A 16,425-nucleotide genomic window follows, 5' to 3' on the forward strand; every position below is an offset into this window, starting at 1 on the left:
GAAATTTTCTTGTCCAAAATGACATAGATTTCGCTAATCCTGATCACCAATTTGGCATCTGAAATATGACTTTTTCACAAAAGGAAGACTTCAAATGTTATTTTTTGCATTAAGAATAGAATTAATGCACTACTATTCATCAGCTTTTTCTAGCACAAAAAAGCCGTTGACAACTCACAGCCATCCATTTTTCCTTTTAAAAGGTAGAGAAAAGTATCAACAATCAGACTTGTATTGTCTCCTGTAGGTTGATTTTTGCGAAAAATTTTACTCGAAAGTCGCTTTAAACTTTTTAATAGCTAATTTCTTAGAAAACTATGCATCCAATTCTTACTTTTCAAAATATTTAATATAAATATAACATATATCTTCACCTTTAAATATACGTATTCAAAGTTTGAGGCATTTATTTTAATATACTTTTCATCATAAAAGTCGCTACATAATTTACGAATTATAGAATGTGAGCTATATAAATTACATATTTCAATATTTCATTTTTCAAAATATTTCTAGAAAATTGAGTTAACCGACTACCACCGTATCGTCTGCTACTGAAACAATTACCAATTTTTAATATTTCTGTCTTCAGTTCTCCAGAATTAGTAAGAAATAATTATTGTCATGTTCCAGAAAATTAGTGTACTATTTAGTGTAATGTATTAAATTTCCATTCATTATTGTGCAAAAATTACTTTCAATTTCAAACACGGTCTTTAAAAATAACTAAGTTGTTGAATGTATCTCAAACACTGATTAAATACCAAACTTTACATTAATAAAAGTTTAATCGTGGTTAAACAGAAATCTCTACCATAAAATTTTATTTTTTAAATACAGCACTTCTATCCATGCCACACTAAATAAATTTATAAATGACTATTTCATGTCAACAGATCTCTTATACTTATGTGAAGTAAACTACTTAAAGAACGTTGAAATATTTCAAGTAAATTCATTTGACTAAATAATGAAGACTAATTTTGGGACTTATTTATGTAACTTAGTTACTTATTTAGTATTTTAGTAACTTTATGTTACTTATGTATTTAGGAACTTTGTAAGTGCTATGGAAACTTGGGAATAAAGTGCAATTTTGAAAAAAAAAATACTCTTACAAGAATATTTATTTGATTTTTTAAGCATTAAACTATTGAATCTCTTGAATTGAATATATTATCTCTTAAACTAAATTAAACGAAGCAAAGTTTTGGTTTTGAAGAAAACTTATGATAGGATAGGATTAGGTATCTTAAGGCTAATAAGGGAATTCAGTATCCCGATGATAGGGAAACTTGAGAAAACAAAAATAAAAACGTACAAGGAATAAAGAAAGAAACTCCCTTTAAATCGATTAGAAAAACGAAAATAAGATGTTTTCTTTCTGAAACGAAATTGATTTCTTGTAAAAAATATTTCAAATACAACGCTAAAAATGACAAACAAAAATGGCTATGATTTACTTTTCAGTGAATTGTGTATTTAAAACATTCTCTGTTCACAAAACCTTATTATGTAAGCGAAAAAATAGTTTATTATAAAAGATAGCTTCACAGAAAACGTATATTTTCGGATAATCGATAATTTTCTTTATGTTTGACATTCTTTTCATATGATTTAATGCAAATATTTTACGCTTTCTTAACAATGATTTAATATTAAGGGAAAAAATAATAATTATTGAAAAATATTTTTTTCATTTTTTTATTCATATCAATATTTAAACGATCTTAAAAGTGCGTATTATTTCAAGACATTATTCAAAATAAAATTTCTATAAATTTTTAAGTACTCTAAAAGTATTAATAAAAATAACAAAATTAAAAACTTCTTAGAAACACGCTTCAATAATTTACTAATATGTAGAAGCTTTTTTATCAAATCTTTGGAGGTCAAAATAAAATAATAAAACAATGAGATGGTTAACAAAGAAAAGCTTTAAGCTAATAGGAATTTTAATCATTTATGTAATATATCTTTAATTTTTAAAGAATTATTTTCAGAGGCTTATGCTTTTAAATCTTCATTTTTTACCTCGTTATTTTTGATTAAAAAAAATAAAACCGTGTTTATAATTTCTAAATTTTTTCCTTCTTTTTAGTATACATCATAATTACTTATTGTAAATGCCATCGAACTCTGTTTTCAGTTCTTTTTTTCAAAGTTACTTTCTGATGTGCCCCCTAAACGAAATGTAATTAAAATTAATCTATTAAATTCTAGAGTTATTACAATATTACATCGTCATCGGGAGTGAAGAAGTGAAAATGTTTCCAGTACTCTAGCACATTTGAGAATCAGTGAAACATCTATATATGGAAATACGAAACAAGTAAAATTACAAAAAGAAGTAAGTATTGTAAGAATTAAAAAACTTTGCATGAATTTTTTGGTTCTTAGACATATATTATTTTCAGGTGTTTAAGATAGATATATACATCTCTCTCTCTTTCTATATATATATATATATATATAGAGAGAGAGAGAGAGAGAGAAAGAGAGAGAGAGAAGGAGAGAGAAAATATATACGAATTTATTTTTAAAATTAAATGTGTGAAAATTAAAACATTTATATATTTATTAAATCTTTCTAATTATTACCTAGGTTTCCTTATTTTACATCGAATTATTTCAATAAGAGATTATTTAATCAGGAAAGAAATAATAAATTGTTTATTAGCTTATATTTTCTACTTTCCTTTCCTGAAAAATCATTTTATAAGAAATTAGTTACTAATTCGAAGAATTCCCGCCAAAGCATAATTCTTCTCATCCACTTATTCAAGCAGAATCTTCCTTTCTGTTCGTTATCTAATTCCCAATTTATCTTAATTCTAAAAAGGAACGATGTCTATAATGTTTTCTTTTCGTAAAATTTATATATATGTTAGTAGATTGTGTAAAAAAAGTTATTATCTTACTTTTGATTATTTTCTATTTCTCAATTACGATACTCTTAGCATTTGCATTCAAAGAGAGTAAATCGAATGAAAATTAGTGTCATAACAATATCCAAAACATGAGTAACGATAAATCGAATGTATTAAATGGAAAATTAAGAAAGAATCACCCCTATAAAGTTCGATAGGGAAAAGTAAAAGTTAAGTTCCTAAGGTAAAGATAAAGTTAGAAAAAAAGCCCTTTCTAAAAGAAATAATCAATACAAAACTTTTGCTGTATTTCTACGACGAATTAACGGCTAAGCATTAATTAGCTTTATGTCTAGTATTACTGAAAGTTTGATTCTCTTATTTTTATATTTATTAATGTATGGAAATAATATGTAATTGTTTCCCCTTACTTTGAATTAGGGAAATAATTATATGGATTGTTTTATTATATAATTGAAGAGTAAAAAATGATGTTTTTTACTACACAATTTCATATAACTTGATTTGTTTCATCTTTTTAATACCAAAATTTTGGAATCAATTTTTCCCTCTCCTTTTTGCCATTCTATGTGTATTCGAATTTTGTACATTTTGTCTATCATTGATGGCAATATGTTATTTCAATATTTTCATAAAATTATCAGTTAACCGATAAATTAAGTTAAATTTTGAATCTGTACATGGTGCCACTTTAACAGAAACTTAAAAGTTGATTTCATTATCCCGTGATATTTAAAACATTATTTAATGACAACAAAGTAGATATTTTTAATAAAAGTATTTTTTAATGCAATAACAAAGCAAAGTGATTTCATTAAACTTATGTGGCTATATTTAAATCACGTTTCAATTTCTTACCTCATAGTCTTAACAGAAAAAAAAATGTTTCAAAAGCACATTGATATATCTTAAACTCACCTGGGACAAATATCACAACCTTGTTGCATGAAGGCCCCGAGTGAAAACCACAAACTGTTGTAGAGAGAAAAATCATTTGAAGTATTCTGTCCCATGAACTGCTCCACATATTTCCATTCTTGAAGAGAAAAGCGACTGACTAAAAAAAGTACGACCGAAACGCCAACATAAGCAAATATGATGCACATCCAGATTTCCTCGGAAAGAGGGTTCATAAAGGAAAAGACTCCCGGTTTCTTCTTCATGGGCTTCTTTATCATGATACTGATCCCCAGAGACATGAATGGTTTCGTGAAGTCAATAACCCTTTCCCTCGCTGAGGTGATGGTCAACGGGGCTATGGCAATATCGGCTTCCTGTAAATAAAATAAGATTGCTTCAGGCGAGGGCAGACATAAATGTCTTAATTTTATACCTGCTACATAAGGGCGTGGTAACCTATTGGTAGATTCATTTATTTATCACTTTGTGACGAAAGAGATCAACTTATCCCGCCTCCAAAAATTACGACAGAACTATAAATAGAATATTGAGATAAATAATCCAAGGCTAAAAATTATTTTTGTTAGAACTTTTGAGATTAAAAAAAAAACTGTTGTATAGTGTATTTTGACTCACGTTTGTTCACCTTGTTTTATGATGGAATTTTGTAATCGATTTTTCATTTACTTTCTAACAGGTCGCCACCCCCGGGGAGGACACCTCAAAATAAGGATGAGATGCTTCCGGCATAGTAATTGGATCTCGCCACCCTGGAGAGCATACGAAAAGGTGGGGAGTCTGGCTCCTTCCATCGATGACAGGACGTACTTCCTTAGGGAAGGGTTGTACCGTGGCCGGTGATAGCGAGATCCATCCTTAGGACTCAACGGCGGTCCGGTCATTCAATATTTGTTATCCGTGTGCCTTCGTCCGGGCCGGAGAGTCAGTGATATAACTTACTTTCTAACAGGCTTTAACTGTAAACCTTTTTTACACTTGTATGTTATTGATGACGATACACTGTTGCCTGAAACTTAATATCAATACATTTTTATATGTATTGTATATTTCTTGAAATTAGATTTTTGTGTTGTTTTTAAAACAATACAGAAATAATAAATTGATTTTCGAATAATACATGCATTAACAAAGCACTTTATTTGTGCTTCTCTTAATTTATATTTTACATTTAAATTATCTGCAACTCATGAAATGTTATATTCTCTTAACACGGAATTAAGAAACCCTTTCGATCCCACAAATGCATCACTGTGATTACCCAAAAGTTGTATAAAGGTATCCACAAGTTTCATTCCTTTTTTTTTTAATGCAAAATGAATATACGATTTTTGTTGTTTGATTCCTTACGGTAAATATGAACCTTTCTTATCAATAATCTTCTTCCATCTATCAGGAAGCCTCATTATACCGTCTTTCCAAAGCTTACAAAATATTTCACGTGGTGCGTTTCCATTTCGCTAACGGATTGAAACCTTTTATCATGGAGAGAATGTTTTAATGGCAAGAACAAGTAATAACCGAATGTAGAAAGAACCGGAGAGTACGGCGAATGCAGCAGAGCGTCCCGATGAAATTGTATCAACTTTTCTTTTATAGCCTATACAACATTTGTCATTTTGGTGAAAAATAGTTCCCTGGTCGGTAACCCAATTTTGGCTGTTTTTGAAATGTTTTTTATGCCTGCTTTTAGCTTATCAAGCTGATTTCAGAATTTGGCAGAGCTGATGGTTTCCGAATTCGTTGTTACTCGGCTGCCGTTGTGGGGTCTTAATCTTTCTAGTTAAAATTGCCATCTCAACATCGCTTAAACCAATTGCGGATGGTCGTAATAGTTGTAGCATCAGCCCGTAAAAGGTACAAATCTCGTCTGCAGTCACCTTTGCACTTTTTATTTTCTGTAAGGCAATGAAGCATAAAATACCTCAAATGTTTACCTCGGCTTCCCATATTGAACAGTGTAGAAAAATGTTTGAAATGAGATAGGGTCATCAATGAAACATATTAAAAAAACAACTGTTGACGGACGGAAACCGACTCCAATAGATAAGCCTGATATTTTATATAAACACAAACACTTAACCCCTTCAAGAGTGGGTCATTAAAATTTTTGAAATATTCAAAAAACTAATCAATATGATTAATAGGTTGTGTAGACATAGATTTTGCAATCAATTTTTTTTTTTTTTAATATTTTTCCTTCCACAGGGGGTAGTGACCTCATTTGGGGATACAGCCCATCTAGAGAAATCTCTGTGTAAGAAAATATTTCCAAAAATTGTGCATATTTCTTATGACAATAGCAGTAATTATGAATATTTTAGGTTAATAAGCATTTTTATTTATGTTTTAGGCAATTTAAAACATTTAAAATATTAAAAATACAATTTATGATATATTTATTACGAAATTTCTAAATTATATATATATATATATAAGTATTAGAATCAAGTTAATAGGAAAAACAAAAAATCAAATAAAAATTAAACCAAAAAAATTATAAAAAATATAAAAAAGAATCCGGCCTGAAAACTTTTTCAAGGGTCACATTCAGACAGGGATTCAAAGAAAGGGATTTTTTCTGTGAGGAAATACAGACATTGTCTAATAATGATTCCTCATGACCCGAAAATCCCCTGAAATTATGCTCAAGAGATATACCATTTTAACAGAAAGGAAATATAAAACAACAAATTAGAAGAAATTAACCACAACAAAGTAAAAAAACCATAACAAAAATAACAATAAAAACAAAAAATAGCACTAAAATTAAAAATTAAAAACGAAAAGGCCAGTACATACCATCAACAGTCAAGGAAACTTTAAACTATCGATTGTGATTCTCTGTTTTTAAAAAAACTAGCGGTAAATTATGTAAACAGATGTAGGCTCCCAGCGCCATCTATTGAGTGATCCAATATGCAAGGAAAGTTTTATTTTTATTTAAGCCAAAGGATTAATCCCAAACCATACCTTGTTTAATTAAAAAATTGACATTACAGTAATTTCTAGGAAATTCATTTTTAATTAAATTTTTAAGGAGGTTGTTTGATGCTTCAATATAAGAATTTTTATTATTGCAAACCCTTTTCATCCTGTTAACTTGTGAGAAAATTAGATTTTTGAAAATTTTAGAGTTTAGATTGGAATGGTAGTTACATAGTTTTGTTATTTTAAAGTTGAAATCATCCCTTTTATCGTATATACCAACTGTTGTTTTATCATTAGCAATTTCGATTTTTAAATCCAGAAAGATAGCCTCAAGTTGATTTTTATTTGTATCTTTTAGAATTAAATCTTTTGGATAGCAATAAGTAATAATATTAGCATTGTCGAAGTTAATCAAAAGTAGGTCATCAATATATCTCCACCCGTTTATTAAATTATATTTAATTATTTTTTTCTCATAGTAATGCAGGAAAATATTAGCTAAAGCACTTGAGAAAGCTGTTCCCATTGGAATGCCCTTGACTTGTTTATAAGAATTAATACCATTAAACACGTAATTTTCAGTAATATTAAAATTACATAACTGAAGCCAGTTATTTTTAGGAATGATATTTTCATTTAAATATTCGTCATATATAAAAGTGCAGACCTTTATTAATTTTTCATGAGGTAGATTAGTGTATAAATTTTCGAAATCAAAAGTATTAAGTTTATTAATGATGTTATCTTTAAGAAAATCCAATACTTCTTTGTTATTAGAAATAATAAAGTTGTCTTCATTTTTTATTTTGTCCAGGATAATTTTTAAGTATTTAAAGAAATGTTTACCCGTATAGTAATTATAACTGCCAGTGCTAAAGGTTACGAATCTGAATTTTAATGGATTTTTATGAAATTTAACTGTTGGGAATAAATAAGGATAGTTAAGAGAGCAAGTCTTAGTTTTGGTTTTTTTTGCGAAAGCTAGCATTCTTTTATCTAATTCCTTTCTCCCGGTGTTCTTTAACATATAAGTTGCATTAGAGTTATATTCATTAATTAAAAGTTCTTTATAATAATATTTACAAATTAAACAGAAATTATTTGCTGATTTATCTATTACTGTAATAACAAATTTTTCTTTTAAATTTTTTATTTCGTTTTTTAATGTTTTACTAAAATAAATCCCACGTTCTTTAGATCTGTCAAAATCAGTATTCATTTTTAGTTTAATTTCCTTTAAAATTCTCACTTTCCATTCCCCGAAACCTTCCGCAGGCCAATGGTATTTTCTAGATAATTTGGCAATAAAAACATCCAAATCATTACCAATAGAAATCCAAATTTTGTTATGTTTTATTTTTTCTCTTAATCTAAATTTTGTTCCTCTTCCCATCAAATCTCTTAAAGAGTTGGATTCAATAATTTTTAAATTACCTGTAATAATATGACCTTTATCAATATCTATAAAATCTTTATATTTTTCTTTGTTACAGTAACAATCTGTTTTATTTATTTTATCTAAATTTTTGCTATAGTAATTATAATTACAAATTTTTTTCTTTAAAGTTGAAGTGTAACTAAACGCTATTGATACAGTTGTTTTATCTGCAAGAGGAAAAAATATATTATTATTATGTATAATTTTGGGTAATTTTAGATATTCGAAGTAACTATCCAAGAATTTAATCACACAGTATTCTTTGAAAACATTATTTTTATTATTAAAAAGCAAATCGTTTTTTCCAATGTTAAGTTTACATTTAATAAGATCTAGAATAATACATTTAGTGTACGAATTTTTAAACTCTAATTCCCCGAATTTATTATTTAAAAACCATTTCATTTTATTATTTCCAAGACCATTCCATTTAAGACCAAAAATGTATTTCCTAATTTTGTGAATGTTTTCACTATTGTGTTCCAGATTAGAGTAATTTTGAAATTCCTCAAATATAATTTGAAAATTGCCTCCTTTCCCTTTACCTACACATTTTTGGTCTTAGAAATAATAAAATGAAATGGTTTTTAAATAATAAATTCGGGGAAATAGAGTTTAAAAATTCGTACACTAAATGTATTATTCTAGATCTTATTAAATGTAAACTTAACATTGAAAAAAACGATTTACTTTTTAATAATAAAAATAATGTTTTCAAAGAATACTGTGTGATTGAATTATTGGACATTTACTTAGAATATCTAAAATTACCCAAAATTATACATAATAATAATATATTTTTTCCTCTTGCAGATAAAACAAATGTATCAATAGCGTTTAGTTACACTTCAACTTTAAAGAAAAAAATTTGTAATTATAATTACTATAGCAAAAATTTAGATAAAATAAATAAAACAGATTGTTACTGTAACAAAGAAAAATATAAAGATTTTATAGATATTGATAAACGTCATATTATTACAGGTAATTTAAAAATTATTGAATCCAACTCTTTAAGAGATTTGATGGGAAGAGGAACAAAATTTAGATTAAGAGAAAAAATAAAACATAACAAAATTTTGATTTCTATTGGTAATGATTTGGATGTTTTTATTGCCAAATTATCTAGAAAATACCATTGGCCTAAGGAAGGTTTCGGGAAATGGAAAGTGAGAATTTTAAAGGAAATTAAACTAAAAATGAATACTAATTTTGACAGATCTAAAGAACGTGGGATTTATTTTAGTAAAACATTAAAAAACGAAATAAAAAATTTAACAGAAAAATTTGTTATTACAGTAATAGATAAATCAGCAAATAATTTCTGTTTAATTTGTAAATATTATTATAAAGAACTTTTAATTAATGAATATAACTCTAATGCAACTTATATGTTAAAGAACACCGGGAAAAAGGAATTAGATAAAAGAATGCTAGCTTTCGCAAAAAAAAAACCAAAACTAAGACTTGCTCTCTTAACTATCCTTATTTATTCCCAACAGTTAAATTTCATAAAAATCCATTAAAATTCAGATTCGTAACCTGTAGCACTGGCAGTTATAATTACTATACGGGTAAACATTTCTTTAAATACTTAAAAATTATCCTGGACAAAATAAAAAATGAAGACAACTTTATTATTTCTAGTAACAAAGAAGTATTGGATTTTCTTAAAGATAACAACATTAATAAACTTAATACTTTTGATTTCGAAAATTTATACACTAATCTACCTCATGAAAAATTAATAAAGGTCTGCACTTTTATATATGACGAATATTTAAATGAAAATATCATTCCTAAAAATAACTGGCTTCAGTTATGTAATTTTAATATTACTGAAAATTACGTGTTTAATGGTATTAATTCTTATAAACAAGTCAAGGGCATTCCAATGGGAACAGCTTTCTCAAGTGCTTTAGCTAATATTTTCCTGCATTACTATGAGAAAAAAATAATTAAATATAATTTAATAAACGGGTGGAGATATATTGATGACCTACTTTTGATTAACTTCGACAATACTAATATTATTACTAATTGCTATCCAAAAGATTTAATTCTAAAAGATACAAATAAAAATCAACTTGAGGCTATCTTTCTGGATTTAAAAATCGAAATTGCTAATGATAAAACAATAGTTGGTATATACGATAAAAGGGATGATTTCAACTTTAAAATAACAAAACTATGTAACTACCATTCCAATCTAAACTCTAAAATTTTCAAAAATCTAATTTTCTCACAAGTTAACAGGATGAAAAGGGTTTGCAATAATAAAAATTCTTATATTGAAGCATCAAACAACCTCCTTAAAAATTTAATTAAAAATGAATTTCCTAGAAATTACTGTAATGTCAATTTTTTAATTAAACAAGGTATGGTTTGGGATTAATCCTTTGGCTTAAATAAAAATAGAACTTTCTTCGCATCTGTTTACATAATTTACCGCTAGTTTTTTAAAAACAGGGAATCACAATCGATAGTTTAAAGTTTCTTTGACTGTTGATGGTATGTACTGGCCTTTTCGTTTTTAATTTTTAATTTTAGTGCTATTTTTTGTTTTTATTGTTATTTTTGTTATGGTTTTTTTACTTTGTTGTGGTTAATTTCTTCTAATTTGTTGTTTTATATTTCCTTTCTGTTAAAATGGTATATCTCTTGAGCATAATTTCAGGGGATTTTCGGGTCACGAGGAATCATTATTAGACAATGTCTGTATTTCCTCACAGAAAAAATCCCTTTCTTTGAATCCCTGCCTGAGGGTGACCCTTGAAAAAGTCTTCAGGCCGGATTCTTTTTTATATTTTTTATAATTTTTTTGGTTTAATTTTTATTTGATTTTTTGTTTTTCCTATTAACTTGATTCTAATACTTTTGTATCAATTCATCTGTGTTTTAGAAGTAGCTGCAATTGCGCTCTCTAAATACTATGAAGTTCTTTTTGGTTTTAGTTTAAATAGGTTATAAATTTTAGTTGCGATTTCGAAACTGTTTTTGTTTCGTTTTCATTTTAGTTTCGTTTTCAAACTTTTTCGTACTTAAGATTGGTTATATATATATATATATATATATATATATATATATATATATATATATATAAAATAAAAAATAGAAACCATTGCAATTTAATACAAAATATCAATTAAGAATAAGAATTATCTAACTAAAATGCTAAAAATATATGTTCACCATTAAATTTAAATTGATAAATATCAAATAAAAAAAAAATCTTTCGAAGCATATAGGAGAGTCTTTTTGTCTAACACACAATATCCCATTGCATGTTTTGCACAAGGAAGAACATCACCGGCTTCTCCCAAATCTGCTAGAGGTAACGATTCATTTGAAGAGCTCTCAGAAGAAGCTATTGAATCATCATCTGACGGAAGCTCATTAAGAACTATCAGATCTTCGTCTGCACTGAGATATCTTTACAGCATTTTTTTTCACAATTTTCAAATGCAGAATATAATAATATTAATTACGAAAAAAAATTAATACAAAATTAAGGCTATATAAACATAGATATTTACAGGAGAAATTCTTAAAAAATTAAGTGAGTATATGAGCGTAAAAAATAAGACACCGTCTTGAACAAAAGGCAAACCTGAAATGTGAAATGCTTTCTGGCTTTAAGTATAGGTGGTTTGACTCCGAAGACAGTATATACCTCCCCCCCCCCTCCGGAACACAAAATCAGCATCGCACCCTTGTCTGAAAAAATATCAAGTTATAGCTTTCCCACGGAGAGAAGAGGCGGCAAAACAGAAGATAAGTGAATGGAGAAACAGATGCTCTAGACGGGCAGTGTCCCCAAATGAGAAAAGCCAGAAATCAATCGCTTTGGTTCGTTCTTAATTTGAAGCTTCAAAAGAATGATGATTCAAAACCTCATGGATAGTGTAAGAAAGCGGGTGACTGATTTTGATAAAATTTCAATTCTTACTAACTCAAAAAAATTCCTACATTTCAGGCAAAAATCAATACATTTTTAACATAAAATTAATACCAAAAAACAACATAAAATTGCTCGTGTCGCCATCTATTCATTAGAAAAGCATTGGTGACCTCTTTTGCAATCACCGCCCCTGAAAAGCTAAAAGTCATCCCTAATGTTCTGAAAAAGAAACTTATAGAACACCTGGCTAATTTTTATGCGTATCAGTGATCAGCAAATTACTGCTTTCAAGACACATGTGTTTCTGAAGCAAAATTAGAATTAAACTAAGACAAAGAATATTTTTAAATCAATTTTTAAAGAACTAACACAGGTTCTTGCATTGTATTTTAGCAGGTTCTCGAGTCATTCCTATGAAATATGCTGTCTCTCAATGGCATTACTTAGTTTATCACAGCAATTTATAGTTTTTCTTTGCTGGATTTTTTTTTCTATATTTGTTTCCAAATAGACGAATATATTAAATTTAGAAGCTTCACATTTTGGAGTTACTAATTCTAACTTGAATTATTGCTTTAAATAAATAGCTGCAAATTTGGAAACTTAATCATGAGTTACAACTAGCTGCTCACACAGCTTAAAAACAGTGAGAATAAAAACAATTTATAAAAACTAATTTTTATTTGTTTTACTTTCATTAGTTTCTACTTTTCAATCTTCAAAGAATAATGCATTGTTATATATTTAATGGAATTCCGTACAGGCGATGTATTTTAGGCAGATAATAAATTTTACATTGAATTTTGTTTTCTTAACACAAATTCATATTTATTTTGGTGTATTGTCACTTAGTAATTGATCTGATATTTTTCATTATTACTATTCGTAAGAAGCAGTAAATAGAAGGGTAGTCGTTTCATAAAACAAAATTAAACTCATTACAGCTAGTAAAAGTTTAATTCTAATTATTATATAATATATAACTTTCATATGACAATATTTTTCTATAACTATATATTTTTACTACAATTATTTGAACTGAAAAAAACTCTCTGAGATTCGAGGAACAGCTTAAAATTAAAAAGAGTAATGTTTTTCTGTTCATGGATTCAAAATGAAGTTATTGAACCCTTGAATAATATGTTAAAATGTCCGCCATTACAGCTATTATCCTTCCAAAATCATAATCGGATACAATTTTACAGTACAAAATATTTTCATTCTAAATATTTTTCTTAGAAAATAATAATTTAACGAGGATATTATGCAAACGAATGAAGTAATGCGCAAGATTTATTTCACATTTTATGCAAAATTTTCAAATTTGAAAATAAAATTTCGAATTTGAAAATTTCGAATTCAAAGAATTGAAACTAATTTCTAAAATTATTATTTTAATCGATATTAATTTTTTCCAGAAATAAATTTTTCCGAATGACATCTGCAATCTTAAATTCATTACTTTTCACTTAAAGAGAAAGACGTTTATTGGGGCTATTTTAAATGAAAACTCAACTAAGTTGTAAAAAATAACGGGTGAATGATATTATCTTTTTAGTTATTACAGTTATTTTTAATTAATCACATTCTCCAGTTTCTTCTTACAACTGTTTGTTAACAGAGGATAAGATTTTTTTGAAATAATCTAAAGAATGTTGTCTTAATCTTTTACGTGAATTAACTACTGAATTGCAAAATAATGCTACCATATTTCATAATCTAAACAGGAGAATTTACCTAGTTGCTTAGACTTTGAATCATTTATATTTAACTTCATCAGATTTCATATATAAAATATTGATTTCACGAATAAACAGCAATATTTTATTTCATTTTATTATATTTACGCCTGAAAGAAAAACCTGGGGGAAAATTATACGAGATGTCTTATAATAATATTAACCGAAGCCAATTGCTTTTCCTTTCATTAAATTCGTGATTAAATCGTTAGACGTTTTGCGTCTCAACAGTATCGCCTTACTCGTGATATGTTTTATTTTTAACTTCAAGAAATTAAAACTATTATTACAGATCCTAATATTGTCATTTCATCATCAAACATGAAAAAATCGGCCTTATTCTTAATGAAAATAAGGAAATAAAATTTTCATCCTGGGGAGCTTTACGGCTTCATGCTTAGCTTTCCAACAAAATATTTTCGATATATGTCACACCACTTTCACGATATATGCTACATATTTGGTTTGAAAAATGATTTTGTTGTGGCCTTTTTAAAGATGCTTTGAAATTAAGAATCGTTACTTTTGAATAAATCTTATATATGTATATTTTAAGACATATCCTAAAACATCATTCAATTGTTAGAGAAATCTGATTAATCAGATGCGTAATCTCTTTAACATAATTAAATATTTTTTTTCTTCGCTTTATTTTCTTTCAAAATACAGCAACAAATATGTCACACCTTTTTTTTTCATATTCATAAATCCTTTCCTAATTTAGAAGGATTATTCTAAGAAATTTTATTAACTGCTTAATTATTTTGCCCAAGTGCCATACGTGCATAGATTTATCGAATTTTGTTAATTGTAAGCAAAAAATAAACCATTCATAACGATTATAATTCAATATTAAAATGACTTCGAATACATAGATAAGTCAAGTATTCAATGGATTTCTATTTGAAACAAAATAAGAAAATATTCCCAAAATAGATGCCATCTTATTAGATAGCAAAGAATATACAACAGTTAAGTGGTTAAAATTGATAGGGTTGATAAATCTTCCACAGGCCTCTTCTCTAAATTTTCCCGCTTAGAAATGAATAAATACGAAGTAACATTAGTCCAAATATAAATTCTGAAACCATTTTGAGCTCCTTTATTGTAATACAATAAATGCGTGGGTTAAATATAATAATCCTCTACGCTGATTAATGAGATTGAAACTGTAACTTATCCTTTGACGGTATGTGAAATTCCTATTTTTGAACGCCTAATAGAAGAAATTTAGTTGTGAATGTACATTACAGAATGAAAAAAGTAATGACATGAAACTTCATTTATTTGAAGAGCCCATTTACCTTGATCTACCTGTCCTCTTCACGTATTAAAGATTACTCTAAATGAATAATACACCACTCACCTGTAATCTGTAGTCTTTCTAGAGAAAAATCTCTATAGTTAGCATTTAATGCTTTGGAAATGATGATGCATTATTGATACATGCATAATAAGTGTATTGCACTCAGAAGCAACTCACAAAAAAAGCTAATTCCCTGAGTTAAATAAATTATAAATAAATGCTTGCTTGCTTGTAAAATACGACATTTCGTATATCCTTGACCGAGGGTACTCAGGTGAGAAAAAAATGATACAAAGTCATGTCATGCACCAATGACCTATGTTTCTGAGTCCTTGTGCGAAATGAGTAGCATGACTAGAATATTATTTTATAGGAGATGTAAGAGAATTTTTTGAGCGGAAGATTTTCAGGAAACACACGCACGTATAGAATATATTAAGTCTCAGAAACAAACAAAACTGGAATGATAGGGGTGCTCATTAATTTTAGTGTTAATAATTCGACATTTTCAGGAAAGGTTCCAACATTCGAATTGTTATCTATAAAAAGCATAACGGAAATATGAGCGAAGTACAGCGGGAATGTTTTTGACGAGGAAAATCGTCCAAGTTCGAGTTATAAATAAAATTACTTATTTGCAAATAAAATCTATATCTGAAATAAATGACAACAATCCTGAAAAAAATGTGATGCTTTCACTGTAAAACTGAATAAAAATGATTCTTTTCTAAAAAATAATTATTTACGAATAAATCAAAAGTGAGTCGCAAAGTGGTAATTCGTAATTGCAGAGTATGAAATCGGTACTCTCAAAGGGAAAAAAAAAACATATACTCTCAAAGTGGCGTAATATGCAAGTCAGGATCAATAATTACTGTGAGCTAATTGTTATTGTAATAGAACAAAAATTTAAAATAATATTCATAATATTATTAATTTCTATCAAAAATTGGTACATTTGAAATTGAGAATAAAGTATTATTAGATACTGTATAGATGTTAATTAAAAAACAATGTCAGTTGACTGGTTTAGTAGACCATTATTTACAGCTTATACAGGCTGAAAATCAAACAAGAGTTTTTTTAAACGATCAATTACAATTCTTACTAACCAACACCTATAGCAAAATAATGGCACAAAATGCAATATCTAGGCGGCAAATGTCATTTTGATATTATCTAGCATGTAACTCCATATTGTGCTATAATGTCCTGTCATTTACCTAACGGCTAGAAACAGAATTGAATTCAAAAATTATGCAGGAGAATTTTACGCAAAATTTTAGAGCATGAATTTACAT

General features: G+C 27.6%; 1 protein-coding gene across 2 annotated transcripts in view; it reads right to left on the bottom strand.

The window, feature by feature from the left end:
- LOC129958974 (glutamate receptor 1-like) overlaps positions 1-16,425 on the bottom strand; it is a 210,457-nt gene that overhangs the window by 54,538 nt on the left and 139,494 nt on the right. For both annotated transcript variants that reach the window (XM_056071734.1, XM_056071735.1), the window contains exon 10: positions 3,810-4,165. In XM_056071734.1, coding sequence (XP_055927709.1) covers positions 3,810-4,165 — 356 coding nt within the window. The remainder of the gene's footprint in view (positions 1-3,809; positions 4,166-16,425) is intronic.

This window comes from Argiope bruennichi, chromosome X1 (genome assembly GCF_947563725.1).
Source record: "Argiope bruennichi chromosome X1, qqArgBrue1.1, whole genome shotgun sequence".
NCBI lineage: Eukaryota > Metazoa > Arthropoda > Arachnida > Araneae > Araneidae > Argiope > Argiope bruennichi.